This window comes from Danio rerio, chromosome 6 (genome assembly GCF_052040795.2).
Source record: "Danio rerio strain M-AB ecotype USA chromosome 6, GRCz13ab, whole genome shotgun sequence".
Lineage (NCBI taxonomy): Eukaryota > Metazoa > Chordata > Actinopteri > Cypriniformes > Danionidae > Danio > Danio rerio.
Window position 1 is genome coordinate 20,115,080 of NC_141026.1, and position 20,893 is coordinate 20,135,972.

The following is a 20,893-nucleotide window of genomic DNA, read 5'->3' on the forward strand; positions in this document are numbered from 1 at the left end:
TTTAAAGTTTATCGTCTTTTTTTCATATTTATTTTGTGTTGTCACTTGTCACTTTATGTACACTGGAAGCTTCTGTAGCCAAAACAAATTCCTTGTGTGTGTGTGTGAAGCACACTTGGCAATAAAACTGATTCTGATTAGTTATTTTAACCAAACAAACCATGAAAACTAAGCTTTGACTAGTCTTATGTGATATTTATTTCTTAGTTAATGCCTAATAACGCGCTAAAACCATAGTTGTAATCTGATTACAATCTGAAATCTTATTATTTAATAACCAAAAAAGTTGTATTTTTTAACTAATATTAACAGTGAATGTAATAAATGTTTTTTTTTTCACTTTGGATTTAAATCCATGAATTAGCATTTACTAATGATAATGTGTTTGTTGTTGTAAGGTATACTGTATTTGATAATTTGTTAGCAATTTAATCTGGTTGAAATAGTTTCCTCAGAACATGTACATACAATACACAAAGTGTTTTTTACTGTAAAATTTGCTGTAAACTGTAAATACTGTAAAAACAGTATTACTGACCATTTAGGTTGCCAGTAATACTGTAAAATTTACAAGCACACTGTAAATTAACAATTACAATAGAGTATGTGATTTATTGTTAGTGTTTATTTACAGTGCGCTTGCGAGTTCTACAGTATTACTGGAAATGTTTACAGTATTACTGGCAAATTTTTACAAGTGCACTGTAAATATTACCAATTATAACTGTGCTGTAGTTTTACAGCACAATTGTAATTGTTAATTCACAGCCCACATGTAAATCTTACAGTATTACTGGCCACCAAAATTGCCAATAACACTATACATTTTTACAGTGTACTTATTAACACCACAAAGAATGAAATTTCAGACTTGTATAGGGCAAAAAAAATGTACTTGCCCCATCAAAAAACTAATTCTAATTAGTTATTTCTTATTTCTTAGCCACATACTTTAAATAATGTGTCAAAAAAAGCAGACCCTAATTGTGTGTGTGTGTGTACACATATATATATATATATATATATATATATATATATATATATATATATATATATATATATATATATATATATATACATACATACATATATATATATATACATACATATATATATATATATATACATACATACATATATATATATACATACATATATATATACATACATATATATATATATATATATATATATATATATATATATACATATATATATATACATACATATATATATATATATATATATATATATATATATATATATATATATATATATATATATATATATATATATATATATATATATATATATATATATATATATAATTAAGCAACACTGAATATAATATAGTTTTGCCAAAAGTTTCATTGAAGTGCATTGTTGATAACTAGGTGAGTGTTAGATCGATTGAGTAGCTTTACATAAACAGAAAATTAAGACCCATTTAAAATTATTAATGATTTAAAAGCCAATATGTCATTGAATTTAAGACTTTTAAAGGCCTAAAATCTTGTTTTTGAAATGTGAAATGTGGTCTTGAAACTTTTCAAGACCCTGCAAATACCCTGCATAGGTGTTAAAGTAAGCTTTTTGCAGCTTAGTACAATATTGTGATAATACAGTGTACACTGTAAAAAAAACTTCCCCAATTAATGGTGACAAGATAATTTGATAAGTCATAAGCCCAGAGGTGAATAAGGATACATAATGATTTACTGAACAAATACCTACCGCCCACAAAGAGAGTCTAAGCAGGGACACAAAAAGGGGTGTCCTGTCCCAGCCTGATATACAGTGCACCAGTAAACCGTTCTCATCTAACATGAACAACAGAAAACAGCATACACAGTTAGCCAAAACAATACAGAGATGTAAAACCTGTTTTACTTAATTTTTTTGTTGTTTAGTGAGAATGGACAATAAATGGTGAGAAAGTACAATAATTTACCATCAGAATTGATGATGTGAAGAAGCAGTTTCAGGTAGTTCTGTGTTTGTTGCACCAGGTCCCAGGACTAAAAATGATGGATAATGACAAAATAAATGTAGATGCATATAGTCTGTGAAACACCTTCTTCCATTTTTCATTAATCCTAATTACAATTTTTATTTTATTTTCTGAGGACACTTAAAACCTATAGGACAATACTGAACTCTCCTATACATTTATAAAATTAAATAATCTAAAAAATATTCTGTATTTTACAACATTACCCACTCAAAGAGATGATGGCAATGCCCAGTTCATAATTACGCTGATTCTTTTCAGTTAAATTAACCTAATTAATTGGTTCAGATCTTTTCATTTGTGAATCAGAATGTTCTGATTCACTCTGTTTTCTTGTCAACCCCTCAACTACATGAAAACATATTTAGGTCATGTTTGTCGGTTGGTTGTGAACAAAATCTACTGTAAAAGGTTGAGCTGTTTAAATATTTGATGGTGGAGAATCCATATTTATATTCTGGTTTAATTCAATACTGAATTAAATTACTTAAATGAATGCCCACGCATCTTCTCTGCTAAATTCTAACATAAAATTGTATGTTTGCCACCTAGTATGCCAACACATTTTGTCCTATGTGACATCTGTTGATAAATTTAGAATTTTTCATCGCACATTTAATAATTTTGCTTTGGCGAGTTTTTAGACTAGGCTAACTAATAATAATTGTTATTTTCACTTGTTTACACACATATTATTAAGTACTAATAATATAATTTGTGCGTTTTTGACAAGCTTTTGTAATAAAATGTTCAAATATTCATTAATTAATACTTTTTTATTTTCAATATTTGGGTACATAAATCAACAGTCAATACCATTGGTGAAAGTTACCTGATATTCACTCCAGTTGATGTTGAGGTTTCTTGTAAAGCACACAGGGATTGTCAAAGGAGCGTCCACAAAGTCCTATACACAACCAAAATTATGGTAAGTGTAAGAGATACATCACCCAAAAACAAACATTTACTCACTCCCAAGAGGTTTGAAACCTTTTATATTTATATATACAGTTGAAGTCAGAAATATAAGCCCCCCTTTGAATTATTTTTTCTTTTTTAAATATTTCCCAAAATATATTTAACAGAGCAAGGAAATGTTCACAGTATTTCTGATAATATTTTTTCTTCTGGAGAATGTTATACATTTTATTTCGGCTAGAATAAAAGCAGTTTTACATTTTTTAAAAACATTTTAAGGTCAAAATGATAATCCCCTTTAAGCTATTCTTTGTGATAGTCTACAGAACAAACCATCATTAAACACACTAAATGAGTTCATATGTAACATACAATGTTTCTGAATGTACAAAGCATACAAATATGAGGAATAAACATAGCTTTTGTTTCTAAGCACCTAGCATTTTACATTGAACTTTTTTTTTTTTTTTTAATTCTACGCATTTGGAACAGAATTTGGGCTTAATATGGGCTTAATACCACACTATGTGAACCACAATACCTGTAAGGGTAAATCTTTATTTAACTGATATTACATTTTTATCAAAAAAGTTTCCCATAGATGTATTGTTTGTTAGGATAAGACAATATCTTGTAGAATATTTGAAGAATCTAGATGCTGAGCGTAGAAAAAAATGTAAATACAGCGAAAATCAACTGGAAAGTTACAAAGCTCTTTGCCATGAATAATGTTGAACTAAAACTTATTTTGTTTATTTATTTACGGTATAAAAATGTATAAATTTATTGTTGGAATGTGGTTTTTACTACATATTCTAATGATTTTGGCATTAAAAAAGCACTACAAATTTACCCATGCACCTTAAGAATGATTTTTTGAAGTACTATAATAATTTATTCAAAAAATAACTGATTTCTTGGTAAAATGTTATGCAAACTCTGCTTCAAAATAAGAGTGAAATAGTTAACAAACAGCAGTGTTTTGAATAAATATAACCCATGGTTAAAAACAGTGTGAAAAGCGCTAATCTATCCAAACATGCACCTGATTCCAGTTGAAGACAAGTCCTTCTGCTGTGTAATCTCTGTCTTTATATTCCCTGAAGAATTCACATCCTGAAAACAATGACAAGGAACTATTACTATTATAGCTACAATGTAATGCCATCAAATAAGTAGACCAGAAGACTTGCTCAGTAAAATTAAATCAGCAAGAGCATAAACTCATGCAAGATCCACACCTGGATAAGGCACAGAGAGTAGGGTGAAGTCAGCATAGCGTTGGGCTTTGTCCACCTTTTCTGAGGAGGTCACACTAAAGACAAACAAAAAATTGTTCAGGGAGTAAGATAAAAAACAAAAAAAAACGTCAAAAAGTCCACATGCAATTGCATCATATTGAACCCTATGACATTGACCAGGGTCCAAAACTAACTCCTGCAAGGTCCCAACTCCCAAATGTAGGATAATTCTCCATAATAAACCTGTTCCACTGTTCTGGAGTGCACATTTAGGCAGAGAATCCTTCCTTTTATCATTTACTGTCAACATTTTATACTTTGGCACAAAATACAAAATGAGATTCAATACAAAGATTAAGAATTGATTGACAATTGGCTGGTAGACGAAAAAGTTCATTTTGGGCTCATTTTGGATACTGGACATCCTCCATAATTTATGGCACACACCACTTACTAAAAGTCACAAAATGGCACGTCGTATTTTAACATCTCTAGACGAAGCATTCTAACATGAATGTAACAGAAAGTTCACTCACTTGAGGCCAAACTTGACCTTCTTATTCTCCACCATGAGGTCACAGATGTAGCGTACAGACAAATACTTCAACAGCTTAATGTCAGAGCCCCTAACCTTATCAAACAACTGTGAATCACCATTGCTGTAGAGTGAAAAATAAAGAGCAGAAAAGATTCTTTCAAAACATACAAAAAACAGCAGTTAATTCACAGGAGCATGCCACAATCACTCCTTATGTTCATAACCATCTGTGTAACTCAATCATTTTAGCCTCTTTTTTGATTTGTGTTCCTTGCAGACAGTTTATCTTACCGAACTGCACAGTCATCTTCCAGAACCTCTTCAGCTTCACCCAAAGAGTCGTCTGTACCCCCTGCAACAATTTCAGGTTAAATCCGATGCAATCCAGCAAGCAATTTTCTCAGCTACTGTACATCTATAGTTGCAATCAGATTTATTAGCCCCCCTGTTTATTTTTTCCCCAATTTCTGTTTAACGGAGAGAATATTTTTTAAAACACATTTCTAAACATAATAGTTTTAATAACTCATTTCTAATAACTGATTTCTTTTATCTTTGCCATGATGACAGTAAATAATATTTTAATAGATATTTTTCAAGACACTTCTATACAGCTTAAAGTGACATTTAGTGGCTTAACTAGGTTAATTAGGTTAACTAGGCAGGTTAGGCTAAATAGGCAAGTTATTGTATAATGATGGTTTGTTCTGTAGACTATCAAAAATATATAGCTTAAAGGGACTAATAATTTTAACCTAAAATAATTTCTAAAAAATAAAAACTGCTTTTATTCTGGGCGAAATAAACAAATAAGACTTTGTCCAGAAGAAATAATATTATCAGACATACTGTGAAAATGTTTTTGATTTTAAACATCATTTAGGAAATATTTAAAAAAGAAAAAAAGTTCAAAGAGCGTTGAATAAGTCTGATTGCAACTGTATATTGCCCCACAACTAAATCTCTCTTGATGATCAAATTGTGTTGCGGCTGCATTACTTTGAATGTGTGTATTTTAAAGTACATCACATTGTGTGTGTGTGTGTGTGTGTGTGTGTGTGTGTGTGTGTGTGTGTGTGTGTGTGTGTGTGTGTGAAAGAGAATCAGGCACTAACATGAGCTGCAGAGTGTCAGAGTAGAGCTCATTAATATTCACAATCATTCCAAATATGGTCAAAAGAAGTTTTTCAATCTAGGGCTAATTCATGTTATTATAAATGAACATATAAAACCATACCTGGTTGCCTTTTTGCTCTTATCTAAGCCCCATACTTGTTTAGATATCTGTAAAAATTTAAAGGTGCAGTAGGTGATTGTCTTCAGAAACATTTTATGTTGTGCTGGATAAAAGTCTCTTCATATTATGATAGCACTGATTAAAATAAATGATCTAAATGTATTTGTATGTATTTTTATATTCTGGTTTAGGCCTAATACTGAAAAATGTTCATCCAACTAAAAATTGTCGAGCCGACAAATAACTTAATTGTGACAGGTAACTTAAACTGTCTGTCAACAAATTTAAATGTGTATTTCTGCGCAGCCTCTTTACGCAGACAGATACAAAATTTGCACATACACATGAAGCATGGCCACCCCACAGCTGACAGAGAGAGGCAAACTCTGCATCAATCTGACAGACTTCTTTCTAAAAGACCAACGTGGCCTTGTATCTATGAAAAGAAAGATTGTTTTTGGAAGGGCTTCTGCCAAAAATGCAGAATCTTTTCTAAATCCTGAATCAATCTCGCAATTCTTTTTCGACACTGGAGGGAAATGGCATTATGCAGTTCAAAACAATGATCTGAAGGATGACACCAAGGCTGAAGTATTACTTTTAGACAGGTATGTTTTAAAACTATTTTACTCAGGCAAAGCTTATGTAGATTGTATTCTTTTTAAGGAATGGGTTCTGAATGGGTTTATATGAACAGAGCTATTTTTCAGCAATTCTGGCAAAATACTGACTTCACGGAGTACCTTTTACAGCATCAATAATACAGTCGGTAAATAAACCTAAGCATTTAGTTGTTCAAGTCTAAAACAGGCAATGTAAGAGGATCAGCGAGCACAACTGAAAATGAAAAGTCACTCATTGGCTTGGTAATGTAGGTGTAATGTAAAACGATGACAGGGTATTTCTGTTTTTAGCACTCCTTTTCCTCTGATCTCATTTACATTTAGTTGAATAACGAAACGCAAGTAAATATCGCTCTTCGGCCTAACCAGCATTACTGAGGTGTAAGTTTGATTTATATTTGCACCATTCATTCATTTTTGAACAGTGACAGCCTGTGGAATGCTTCCACTCTATCGTTACTTTGACTGTTTAGTCTGAAATAGCGTGTAGGTATGACTTCAAAACAACACTAGCACTGTTTCATTAACTGTGAACATTCATTCATTCATTCATTCATTTTCTTGTCGGTTAAGTCCCTTTATTATTCCGGTGTCGCCACAGCGGAATGAACAACCCACTTATACAGCAAGTTTTTACGCAGCGGATACCTTTCCAGCCACAACCCATCTCTGGAAAACATCCACAAACACATTCACACACACACTCATACACTACGGACAATTTAGCCTACCCAATTCACCTGTACCGCATGTCTTTGGACTGTGGGGGAAACCGGAGCGCCCAGAAAAAACCCACGCGAACCGGGGAGAACATGCAAACTCCACACAGAAACGCCAACTGAGCCAAGGCTCGAACCAGTGACCCAGCAACCTGCTTGCTATGAGGCGACAGGACTACCTACTGCGCCACTGCTTCGCCCTGATTGTGAACAATTTTGTATTTTATAGTCATTGGCTGAAAATATAATTTCACTATTTAGAATTTGCAAACAAATACTTTTCTGAAATTATATTATTAAGGAGAAAGTCTGAATGTGCAAATATAAAACCAACTTTACCCCAATGCCAGTTTTGGGGCAATATAATTCCTGCTCCCGCTGACCTATAAACAACTACACTGGACAAAGTGCGTGTCTCCATAGAGTTTTCTAACTGGAGTTTTCTAACTAGTTTTCTAACATGTTAGAATGTTTTCTAACATGATCTAGTGTTATATAAGGTTGTCTATCGTCATCAGCTTTGGAAGGTAGAGGATTGATGTCAATTTCAAAGCTATTATGCTAACGCTAGCATTCTGGCAGATCACCTACTGCACCTTTAACATTTTGAATTGATGCACTTTATGGCACCTTTAAGATTTGTCTTTCTGTCTGTCTTCCAACTTTTGTTGTCTTCAAATTGTATTGTTGGTAGTGTAAAGAGGAAAACAACACAGAGCTGAAAGTGTACCTGAAAAAATGTAATTGTATCCAGTGCGTCCATAAAGTTCACCCCAACCGGCTAGTGTAGAGGATCGACACACATGCTACAACACAAGAGTAATAATAAGAGTTTAGGGCTGCCAAAACAAAACCACAAATCTGAAAAAAGTGCCCCTGGAAAAGCTAACTACAGAGGAGACTGGAAACTGCTTTGAATCTCCCAGTAAATTATACCAACCTTTAAATTCAAAGGCTGAGTCCAGAACTCAACACTTCAGTACTAAAGAATCCCGACAGCCAGATTTCACAAGAAAAGATTCAATCTGTTATTGATTCTGTGAATTATCTATCAATATATTTTATGGGCATGTCCGACAAAAATATCAGCAGTTTATTACATCAGCAATGCAAAGCAATAGAAAGCATCTGGCGGTCTAAAGCGATACTATGTTGCAAATACTGCAGTGAAAATTGAATTGGGGCGACAAGATAGTTACCTTTCCATTGTAGAGGATGACAGGGCAGACAAATCTTCCTCTACAACGAGCCATTTTACTGCGATTCACCAGATCCTGCAGCTTACTGATCTGCACTGTACTCTCAAAACTGGGGGAGGAAAAATAAGAAAAAGGGAGTTTTTTTTTAACTAGTGAGAGACCAGCATATCAGCTGATATTTTACCATTTGTTTACAAGATCAGTCAAGAATTTTGCCCACTTGTACAATAAAAAATAGTCATAATATAAGCATACACCTTATACCAAAAACATGTCTTCAGATTATGATTTGTAGTTTTAGAACGATAGGATGTATACAATGCTCAGCATATATGAGTACACCCCTCACAAATCTATCTTTTACATTCATATTTTTAATAGGAATATTTTTAAAATTCCTATTAAAAATGTAATATTTCTATAGGAATATTTTTTATATTTTTAAAAATGTATTGTATTTGTGCATATACACTTGAGGTCAGAATTATTAGCCCCCTTTTGAATTTTTTTGATTTTTTAAAATATTTCCCAAATGATGTTTAACAGAGCAAGGAAATTTTTACAGTATGTTTGATAATGTTTTTTCTTCAGGAGAAAGTCTTATTTGTTTTATTTCGGCTAGAACAAAAGCAATTTTTAAATTTTGAAAAAACATTTTTGGGACAAAATTATTAGCCCCTTTAAGCTAATTTTTTTCCCGATAGTTTACAGAACAAACCATCATTATATTATAAAAAAAAAAAAAACAGGGGCATTAATAATTCAGGGGGGCTAATAATTCTGACTTCAATTGTACATTAGATTAAGCAGTACTGAAACCAAATCTGGAGCTTATCTAACAAAATAACTTATAATAATGGTCCGAAAACTAATACACCCAAATATATGTCATAGAAAAATATAAAAAATACAATTTCAAAAAATAAGAAAAATAAAGAGAAAAAAATGTTAAACATTTTGGTAACATTTTGTAGGCTGAAATTTTTTTGCAATATTTTGCTTAAATTTATTTATATTATCTTTCAATTTCTAAATATGTTTAGTGAGTAAGATATTATTTTAATAAATATACCTGTTTAATAAATCTGTTTAGTTTAAATGCACCAAAATACATTGCCTTTATTCACTGAGAAATTCATTTTCAAAATGTGGTGTATTCAGTTATGCTAAGCACTGTATTCAATAGTAAGTCTTCCTACAGTGCCCTTAACTACAAATGTGGCAATGCACAATGAACCAGTGCAAATAGTTTACAAGTGATTGAGTATACATATATATATATATATATATATATAACTACACTGCAGTTCCATCTTTCTATTTTAGCATTTAAATGAACAATTTAAAAGAAGAATTCTGTAAAATCTCATATGCAAGTAACAGGTTTGTTGCTCACCTCATTTGATTTTCTCTCAAGAACAACCTAAATTCATCACAGAGTATATTGTACATATCAAAGTGGTATTTGGGTAAACTTGAAAAATGATCTTCAATTGTGTTTCGCTTTTATACAGTTTCTTTTGAGGTTTGTAACATTTCATTCCTTCACTAGCCTTGATGACCTTTCCAAGAGCACTCTTTTATAGAACACTGGAAGACTTCTACACGTAAACATATATGTGTGTAAATTTACAGGCCAAAGGTTATCCAATCCTTGTTTTGTTTTAATGTATTTATCATTTAATCTGAGATGTGGTACAGTTTTGCTTCCAACAAAGAGCTTTTGTGTTGTTCTGGGGATCTGGACTCTGGACAATTTTTGTGCCTAGTTCTTGACTTTCTCTACCAATATGTCCCTGTCAGCTCCTCTGTCCTATCTACTGCAGCTCAAGCCAACAAACAAATCAATAAAAAGAATGTGTATATATTTATAGTCCAAAGAAAATAGTATGACATTCTATCTAACAGAAAATTACAGCATTTAAATTTGTCATGTTGGAAATGCTGAGCCATATATTAAATATATCAAGGTAGTAGGTCGTAAATGGTCAGATAATATGACATTTACACTTACTAATACAATAACAAGCATCCAAATGTATTATTTAAAATTTATTGTATCATTAACAAACAGAAGTATTGCTGACAAGCTGTCTGTTTATCAGATTACGCTCAATATGTATGCTGAAATGTCATTTGACTGTCAATGGCAACAAATTACAATTTTACTGAAATACCATATATAAAAATCAAGTATTTGTAGATTTTAAGACATGTCGAAGAAAACACACTAAAGGAAATTTCTGATTACATTTACTCACACAAATTTTGTTTCATTCTGAGCTGAAATCTTTTTTATTTATAAAATTTGAGAGAATTCTGTTCCCTCCACTTAAAATGTACTCAATCAGAACTCTATTATTCATTCATTCATTTATTTTGTTTTTCAGCTTAGTCCCTTTATCAATCAGGGGTTGCAACAGCGGAACAAGCCGCCAACTTGCCAATCCAGCATATGTTTAATGCCCTTCCAACTGCAACCCAACACTGGAAAAACACCCACATACTCACACAGCATGGCCAATTTTGCTTATTCAAATCACCAATACCGCATGTCTTTGGACTGTGGGGGAAACCGGGGCACTTGGAGGAAACCTATGCGAACACTGAGAAAACATACGAACTCCACACAGAAATACCAAATGACCAAGAAAGGGCTCGAACCAGCAACCTTCTTGTTGTGAGGCGATCATGCTACCCACTGTGCCACCGTGACGCCCTAATTAAGAAAATAATTAAGTAAAAGATGTTTTCAATGGAGATGCAAAAATGTATTATTAAAAGTATATTTGTGTAATGAAAACGAATGTTCTCACCTAATCAAGCAGCATAAGGGTGTGTAAGGGTGCTTTCACACCTGTGAATCGATTCAGTTGTTCCGAAACAGAGATTAGAATTGTTACATTGTTGCTCTTTGCTCTTGGAGCGGTTCGCTTTCACACTGCAAAGTTTCTAATCGGACCAAAAGAGCTAAAACAAGTCACGTGCGAGTAAACTCTCCTTACATTGGTCAGAGTGTCAGGGTTTATTTTGCAGCGTCACGCTCAGCTGTCAGGAGAGGTGGTGGTTTGGTGGTGATTGACAGGGTGCGCGCGCATGACGTGTCTGAGGGAGAGACACGGTGGGGAGGGGTGAGAAGGGTGCGCGATGATGCCTATTTGAGGACTGGGAGAGAGACACGAGATTACCGGGAGATCATCACTTGTTTGCGGGCATCCGGAGACTCGCGAAACTTCCCGCCCTACTCATAATTCTCTCTTCATATAGCCGTAAGCCTGTAAACACTGTGATATAACCGCGCTCGGATCGGATCGCTTTCTCACTGTAATCAAACCGCTCCAGGGTTCGTTTCAATCGAGCCGAGACCACCTCATTCAAGCGATCTCGGAGCGATTACTTTGGCACGGAACAGAGCGCGATTGCCCTGTTCACATATGCCAATCGAACCGCGCTAACTGGGCAAACGAGATACGTTCCGAAACAAAAGTGTAGGTGTGAAAGCACCCTAAATTATAATAGAAGTTTTATTCTTCTAACAGAGCAAGGAATATTTCATATTTTAGAAATAATATTTTTTCTTCTGGAGAAAGTCTTATTTCGGCTGGAATAAAAGTAGTTTTAATTTTTAAAAACCATTTAGGTCAAAATTATTAGCCCATTTAAGCATATTTTTTTTCGATTGTCTACAAACCACCGTTATACATTAACTTGCCTAAATACCCTAACCTGCCTAGTTAACCTAAATAACCTATTTAATCCTTTAAATGTCACTTTAAGCTGTATAGAAGTGTCTTAAAAAATATCTAGTAAAATATTATGTACTGTCATCATGGCAAAGATCAAATAAATCAGTTATTAGAAATGAGTTATTAAAACTATTATGTTTAGAAATGTGTTGAAAAAAATCTCTCTGCTAAATCGAAATTGGAGAACAAAATAAACAGGGGGGCGAATGATTCTGACTTCAACTTTATAGTTGAATACACTTTTATCAACATAATATTTATTTTTTAAACAAATGGCAAGTTTAACATTGTTAAATGTATATTTATTTTGGAGACAATTACGAGAATAATCAAAAATATATATTTGCTTACTTTTGGTCTAAATGGATTGAGTATACACTGATAATATTCTTTGTGTACTGTAACTAGTTTCTTTCACGAATCTTTTCACATAATAAATATAAAAAACTTCTTCCCAACATTCACTTTCCTCCCAACTCTGTGTCTTCAGTAAACAAAAGGAGATGGTTCTGTTTACCTCTCTTTATTGTTGTCTGAACATTCATATTCCAGGAACACAATCTTCCGGGGGTAATGACCACACACCTCCCCATTGGTGTTGTGGATGATACTGTACTTGTAGTCCCGGTCAAACAGCTCCAGATATCTCTTCTCTATTCTCTCTACCTGAAAAAATACATATAAAAGTTTTGAAGCCTTTTGCGCATCCTTTTTACAGTACCCCCCCCCCCCCCCCACTTCTTTGCTTGTTGGATTCATCATTTCATTATGAAATATTCACACCTATTAAGGCATGCAAGCCAATCTCCTTTTCTTATTTTTAAAAATAGGGTTCCAATTATTTAAAGTTTGTCTTCTGAGCAGAACTTTACATAGCTTGATTGTGATGCTTTAAATTGAGGTAAATTTGGTTTTATATTCACAGATTCATTCCGTGAACACCACTACTACTTTGAACACCCACGCTACTTTGAATATTCGGTCAGAAATAGCATGCGAGTATGACTCAAAACAACAATATTTAATTGACCACGAACAATGTTGTACTTAGTCTTCGACTGCTAATATGATTTTCCTATTTATAATTAGCAAAGAACACTTTTCTGAAAATATAATATTAAAGAGAAATGAATGTGAGAATATAAATCCACCTTTACCTCAATATGCTTTAACTGATGTTCCAAGCAGAGTCACCTGTTTGTGAATTTTGGAATGGCCCACTGGCGGTATGGGAATCCTTACAGTTCCATTACAATTATTATTCTATTCTGATTAAATGTATAACTATATTTAAAAGTAGGACGATGAAAAGCTGTTTAAGATGCTTTCATCCTGATTTATTTAGTAAATACCAGCGCTACTGCTACAGGTCAATGTATTTACCATAGCAGAAAAGCACAACAATCATTTAAGTGTACAAATCACTGTGCAACCAGTTACACAACCACCACATGTAAAATATGAGGACGATTATGTCATTAACACAAAAGATGCTTATATAATATTCTACAACACCAAAACTATGGTGCTCACTAGGCATGGGACGATAACCCTTTTCAAGGTTTAGTAAAGTCAAGGTTTTAAAACCATCAAACTTTTCTGCTATACAGTCTCTAAGGTATGAGTATGATTTTTGTTAATTGCATTTTTTGTTTTTTTTGTTTTAGGACAGCAGTATCTCCAGCAGAAAAGATATATAAAGGTGCCCTTTTAAATTGTTAAATAAATCAGTGTTTTTAAAACAAATGAAGACAGCAGAAGTCAATAATTGATTCGAATTATTTAGCCTGACATGTTTACTTAATACCAAAATATTACAACGAGGAAAAAGGGGTTGTTTTTCACCCAGATATTTAAAGAGAAAACATTTTTAAAGCAGTAATCTCAATACCGTGATATTTATTCCCAAGGTTATCAGACCGTCAGAATCTTATACCGTCCCATGCCTAGTGTTCACATGTGAATGTTCAAATAGGGTACCCTGAAAACCTGGCCCACATTCAATAATGTCACCTCTCACATTATACATATTTTTTATTGTTAGAAAATCTTTTTTTTTTCCTCCATCTGATCCATGACTGTGAACATCTGACTCATGAAATGTATTTCCCTTTGGAAGTTCCGTACAGTCACATGAGATAGAGGTAAAGTTGGTTTTATATTCATACATTCGTTCATTTAGAAGTCTCTATAATGTTTACCATGTTACTTTGAATATTAGATCTGAAATAGCATGCAAGTGTGACTTGAAAACAACATTAACACTGTTTATTTGACTATGAACAATGTTGTACTTTTATAGTCATTGGCTGCTAATATGATTTCACTATTTAGAGTTTGCAAATAACACTTTTATGGAATTATATTATTAAGGGGAAAGTCTGAATGTGCGAATATAAAACTAACTTTACCTCTATTCACATGAGCTGCTTTTATTTGCTTTCTAAATGTCTTTGTATATAATTTATTTTCTTTTGTAACAATGAATTAAGAAAAAGAAAGTCTTCTAACTTAGAAATTAAGCCAAAGCATTAAAGGCAATTAGCTTTACTTACACCACATGACATTCAAGTTAACTGTGTTAATGCATTTTTAAAAACGCATTAGCTTTTCAACGCTTGCCTTTAATACAATCTGGTAGGTGTTTATTTGTTGATATTTTGTTATCACGTCACTCATTGGCCCATTTCACAGCTACCTGACGTAGGTTTGCGGTGTTCAACCTTACCCCCGGTGTGACCTCCTTCGCCCTGTACTGGCTCTTGGAGAACACATCAATCAGATCGGTTAATTCCTCGCTCCTACTAGCCATCATCATCGAGCCGTCACCCGCCTTCTGCTCGATCCGAACCCGCCCTTCCTTAAAAAGCGCAGCTCCCTGATGCCGAGAGGATCCTCCAGGCCATCCCTTCAGGGCAAGCTTCTTCCTCACAGCCCGTTTTAAGGCACCGGGGCCGGAGCCGGGAACACGTCCCGAGTTCAGGGTCCTGGCAAGGTGATGCCCCTCCACAGCACTGGTGATCAAAATAGCCCGTTGCCGACTGTCTTTAACGACACGAGGAATACTTCAAGGTTTCTTACCACTGTAATTTCATCAGAAAGAAAAAACGAAGAGTTTTGTCCATTTATTAAGAAAACCACGCGTTGCTGTGTCCCTTCTTTTGCTGCCCTCACATCAAAACCCCGCATCCCACTGAAGTGAACTCAACACCCGGTCACCAATCACAGGAAACCCGCACGCTTTTCGACCTCAAGTTTTTAAAACGTCTAGATATCGTTGTGAAGACAATACCTTCAATGTTGCTTACAACGCCAGAACGATCAGTGGTGCGAAAATGCACACGAAAGAGCGCTTTTGTAATACTGCAATGATATTTAGCCGTGTTTGATGTAGCAAAGGAACTTTAACCAGGGCCAGTAGTAAACAGGAAACTGACGTGATCATGTGATCCATACTTCCTGAAAGGTACGTCAAGCGCAAGCGTCACCGAACCGGTTGTCATTTCATTCCCGATAGGTCGCTCTTGCATCGTCTTTTGATATTACTAAATCGTATGTTCGCAAAACCTGTTTTACTATAAATACCAAGATTAACGTTAATAATAAGGCTATCCGGACTCTTTTCCAAAGAGAAAAGTGTGGCTGTTACAACAGAAATGTCATGTTATATATAAAATTAAAGAAATATTCTATAAACTTCTCCACAGATTTTATCCAGCAAAACATTATTTTAAAACATTTAAAATCGGAATTGATGTGAATTGTATTTTTTTGTCAAGAATATGAGGAGACTGCTTTACACTTATTTTGGCATTGTGAATACTCAGTCAACTTATGGAGTGAGATGCAAAAAAAAAAAAAAACAATTAATAACAAATTACAGTGTTCTAAACCTCTCTCATGGTGTGAAAATGTACTTTTTGGCTCTACTGTGTAGTCAAGGGGAAACTAGTTTTTATTTAATTAATTTATTATTTTGCTAACAAAATTTTACATGCATAAATGTAAATTTACCAATAAGACACCAAAGTTTAAGGTATTGATGACTGAATTATGCTTATATTAGTAGTATTAAAGACTAAATAAGAATTTATAGACTAAATAAGAAAGCCCTACCCGCTTTAAAATGTTTAAAATGAACATTATTTATTGGATTATTACATGTACATTTTGTATATTCGTATTTGATTACCCCCTGGCATGTATAATTTTGTGCTGTTAAAATATTATAATAAAAAAAGATTGCTCTTGTTGTTATTAAAGCCATTCCTATCGCGTTTGTCTAATTAAAGAAATAGTTTATTCTACCCTTGTAACCCCAATTGTTATTCCTGTGTTAAAGGCTGTGATTTTAAAGCATGTAATTTTTTTTAAAAGATTAGAAATCTATTTAACAACATTTTATATCCTTTAGCAGTTTATAGAAATAAAATTTCAAATAAATTCTCTAAAGATACCATTCACATACTTAGAACTAAACATTTAAAGTTTCCTCTGTCTTCAAAAACTAAAGAAGTTCAATTTAAAATTTGAAGTGGGATATATCCATCAAATTAATATTTAAAAATTTGATTTATATTTGAGTCTAATAAATGTATGCTTTGTGATGATATTGAAACAACAGATCATTTGTTTTTTCACTGTATGTTTGTGAATGCATTATGATTGGTCGGATGTTTATGACTGGCTTTACCCAAAGATTCCACACCTCAGGGTCTTTAATTTGAATGACATTATTTATGGACCTGTAATGGACAGTAAGGAAGATGCCTTTCTAATCAACAACATCCTTATGCTTGGAAAATTTTACTTACATAAATCAAAATATTTGAAGGTGAAACCAATGTTTTGTGCTTTTTACAATGAGATTTTTTTCTGATAAAAAAATTTCTTAAGATAATAAAAACAAAAAGTGCAATAAATCTTCCATCTTTAATAGAAAAGTATAAATTACAGGAAATCCCCTGGTGCTTTTTATTTATTTATGTTATTTTAAGATTTAGATATGTATATTATTTTACTTATAATTATTTTCTGTAAAATATTATTTGTTCTTTATTTGCACCTGTATAAATTATAATCTTCTTATTATTTTTTCTCCGAAGTAAGACACCTGGTATGTTTTTTAACATCACACAGGACAATGATACAAAGCAGTAATTTCCCATTCCATTTGCTTATTATTATAATGATATAAAATTTGAACAATAAAAACACACTTGGAGTCTTTATCTAATAAAGTAATTATTATTTTTTTTATATTACAATAGAGAGGAACACTATAAACATAGCTGTTAGCAGTTAAAAGTCAGGAAAGGGTACACATTTTTGAAGTGTTTTCTAGATACTGCCAGACAATCCCTTATCAGATTCAAAAAAATAAATTTTTGAACATTTGTTGGTTTAAGCTACGTTTTTGTAAAGCAAAATGTGCAGGTGTCATGGGGGTATGTGGTTAGCACTGTCGCCCCACAGCAAGAACGTCACTGGTCCAAATACTGGCTGAACCAGGAGGCTTATCTGTGTGGAGTTTGCATATTTTCCCCATGTCTGCTTGGGTTTCCTCTGGGTGGTCCAGTTTCTCCACAGTTATGCGCTATAGTTGAACTAAATAAAGCAAATTGGCCATAATGTTTGGTTGGCTTAATGAATGGCTTATTCCCTCTTGGAGCAGGAAATAAGCTGAAGGAAAGTGAGTGAGTGAGTGAGTGAGTGAGTAAAGCAAAATCTGTTGAAGATGGTGACCCATGTTGGAGAGTAACTCATGAAATATATATTTTTTATTACATGAAGTTCTTATTGTTCATTTAAATATTTGTGTCTTACAAAAGACTTAAAGATTTATCTTACAATGAAATCTAGGACCAGAGGCTTGAGAATTTCCTGATAAAAAGGGAACAACTCGAACTTTGACTCCTTAAACGTCGACTTCATTCTGATAATAAAGGCTTGGTGAACATTTTCAGACAAACCACCAGTCAGTGATCTGCGGATATATGAAACATTCACGCATCAGTCATTGGAAAAAGAAGAGGTGAAATGCTTACAGAACAGGCATAAGCAGTTGTAGTGAATTTTGTTCAAAGGGAAATATTCATAATTAATTCTAATTCATATAATAATCTCAATAACATAATTAATTATCATTCATTCATTCATTTTCTTTTCGGCTTAGTCACTTTATTAATCTGGGGTCGTCACAGCAGAATAAACTGCTAGCTTATCCAGCGGATGCCCTTCTAGTCGCAACACATCACTGGGAAATATCCATACACCCTCATACACACACACACTCATACACTACAGTCAATTTTAGTATACACAATTCACCAGTACCGCATGTCTTTGGACTTATGGGGGAAACCGGAGCACCCGGAGGAAACCCACACGGACACAGGGAGAACATGCAAACTCCACACAGAAATGCCTACTGACCCAGCCGAGGCTTGACCCAGCTACCTTCTTGTTGTGAGGTGAACATGCTACCCACATAATTAACTATAATTTATAATTATAATTATAGCTAATAAAGAAATATAATTAATAAATATAATCACAAGCTACTATCAGTTTGGAGGAAGTTAATTAATTTTAATATAATACTGCAGAGCATGTAGCAGAAACCAGCTTGATTAGGGGGACTTTCATTTATGAGCAAAACACTGAAAAACATCAAATCTGATACAAGTAAGATCGTATTAACTACATGAAACAGTTAAACTAGCATAACTGACTCACATTCCAACGGTAGGAAGAGGGTTAAAGCTGAAGCATTACAGAATAAAAGCATTAAATTGTAGCAGTTTAACCATTTTTGCAAAGATTTTAAATTAAGAAGCTGATGTTTTCCTCATGCTGTAGATTTGCTGATTGTCAAGATTATAACGTATAAATTAATGAGATAAAGGTTGACAAGTGCATGTCTGCTACCACTAAGAATTTACATATAGGGCTGAGTTTCTTGAATGAGACTATTAGATGGAGATCATGGGTACCCATTGACCAGGGATATAAACAGTCTGTCAGCCTGTTACTTAAATCTTCTGATAGCATGCTGTTGGTGTGTATGAAGCGCATCCAACATAGCTTCGTTTGTTTGAAGCCAGTCATTAATTATGGGAATGTTGGTGGGTTCTCCTGATCAGAGAAATAGATGGGGTTGAAATCACAACACACACTGAAAGGGATGTGTTGGAAGTGTGTGAAAGGAGTTCAGGGCTATTCTGCCTACATTAAGTCGCAGCACCAAACAGCTTGGTTCTGGTGGCAGTAAGTTTGTAGAAAGCATTTTATTTTCTGTTATACAGAAGAATTGACTACCCAATTACTCTGGCATGTATTTTATGTGGCGTTTGCACTTCCTGCTGCAACTAATGACTGAGAATACACTAACTCATGAACCCCCAGTGCTGGGAAACATCTATACATTCTTTTATTCACACTCATACACACATCACTCGTAAGTTACAGCCAGTTTGGTTTATCCAATTCTCTTATAATCCCATGTCTTCGGACTGTGGGGGGAAACTGGGGGAGGACATGCAAGCTCCACAGAGAAATGCCACCTGGCCCACCTACTTGAACCAGCAACTTTATTGACATAAAGTACCTGAGATGCCAGGATGACCAGAGCTGGGGTTTGAGTGGAAAGTCTGTAGTACTTTCTGCCTGATTGTTTGTGGGATAAATGTCTTGTTGGATGGGCATTTGGTTGTGGTCGGTTGTTGAGTTTGGACATGTGATATTGCCAGTTAAGCCTATATTTTGATATAACCACCCCAATTCCAGTGTTATAAACATCAATCTTTACTGCAAATGGCGGTTCTGGGTCTGGCATAAGAAGCCAACATGTAGATTTTGGCCAGTTGTGTAGACTTTCCTTTTTTTGTTGATCCAAGCCACACCTTGTGTTGCAACCCAGAAAGAAATCAGAGGTTTGGTTAAATTCACACTTTTCAACTTGACACATAACTTGTGTTCTATTAGTCATTTTAATACAGCTCAGACATATTCCATGTGTTAATCATAGAATCAAATGATGGTTCAGCATGTCTTTGAAGACATCATTGATAAATGCCTGGAATATGGACCACTGGCCAGTTCGAATAGCATATTCATAATGCCCAGTGCAGAAGGCTGTCTTTCATTCATCCCTTTCTTTAATTCTGATTAGGTTGTAATCATTGCAGATGTCGAGTTTTGTGAAAAACTTTGCTGTTTTAAAATGTTCTAGTGCTGCAGGAGCTAGTGGAAGTGTCTAACAATGCAATGACGCAGGCCACCATCCTTTTTTGACACAAAGAAGAAACCAGCAGAGGCAGGTATAAGGTAGATGGTCATATAAATCCCTTGTCCAGTTCCTTTCCAATAGAAGCGTTTATAGCTTTTGTTTCTAGTTGAGACTGGGGAAATATTCTCCCACTAGGGGACTTGGTACCAGGAATTAATTCCGTGGCACAATGCTCAGTTAAAATGTAGTTGGGCTCCCTTTTTGTCTGTTGGCTATAGTATTGATAACATGAATAGAATATGAGAGTTATAGGGATTTCTACATATTGATAGTTAAAAGGTTGAATAGCTTCAAAACTCACAGGCAGGGTCTTGTTTAAGGGTTTAATTGAACATGTGGTCTTTATGTGTCCAGACTGACCAAAGTACAGA

At 34.0% G+C, this 20,893-nt stretch overlaps 1 protein-coding gene and 1 long non-coding RNA gene across 3 annotated transcripts in view; one reads left to right on the forward strand and one right to left on the reverse strand.

Moving 5' to 3' along the window:
* The window catches only part of mtmr14 (myotubularin related protein 14), a 28,206-nt gene extending 12,540 nt beyond the window's left edge, over window positions 1-15,666 (reverse strand). For both annotated transcript variants that reach the window (XM_087256984.1, XM_087256983.1), the window contains exons 1-11: window positions 14,961-15,666; window positions 12,750-12,898; window positions 8,487-8,595; window positions 8,018-8,093; window positions 5,000-5,060; window positions 4,707-4,829; window positions 4,171-4,244; window positions 3,975-4,045; window positions 2,844-2,918; window positions 1,952-2,018; window positions 1,735-1,820 (exon numbers count right to left, since the gene is read on the reverse strand). In XM_087256984.1, the coding sequence (XP_087113110.1) occupies window positions 1,735-1,820; window positions 1,952-2,018; window positions 2,844-2,918; window positions 3,975-4,045; window positions 4,171-4,244; window positions 4,707-4,829; window positions 5,000-5,060; window positions 8,018-8,093; window positions 8,487-8,595; window positions 12,750-12,898; window positions 14,961-15,050 (981 nt within the window). In that variant the 5' untranslated portion in view covers window positions 15,051-15,666. The remainder of the gene's footprint in view (window positions 1-1,734; window positions 1,821-1,951; window positions 2,019-2,843; window positions 2,919-3,974; window positions 4,046-4,170; window positions 4,245-4,706; window positions 4,830-4,999; window positions 5,061-8,017; window positions 8,094-8,486; window positions 8,596-12,749; window positions 12,899-14,960) is intronic.
* LOC147843476 (uncharacterized) overlaps window positions 1-20,893 on the forward strand; it is a 756,120-nt gene that overhangs the window by 670,498 nt on the left and 64,729 nt on the right. The window lies entirely within an intron of this gene.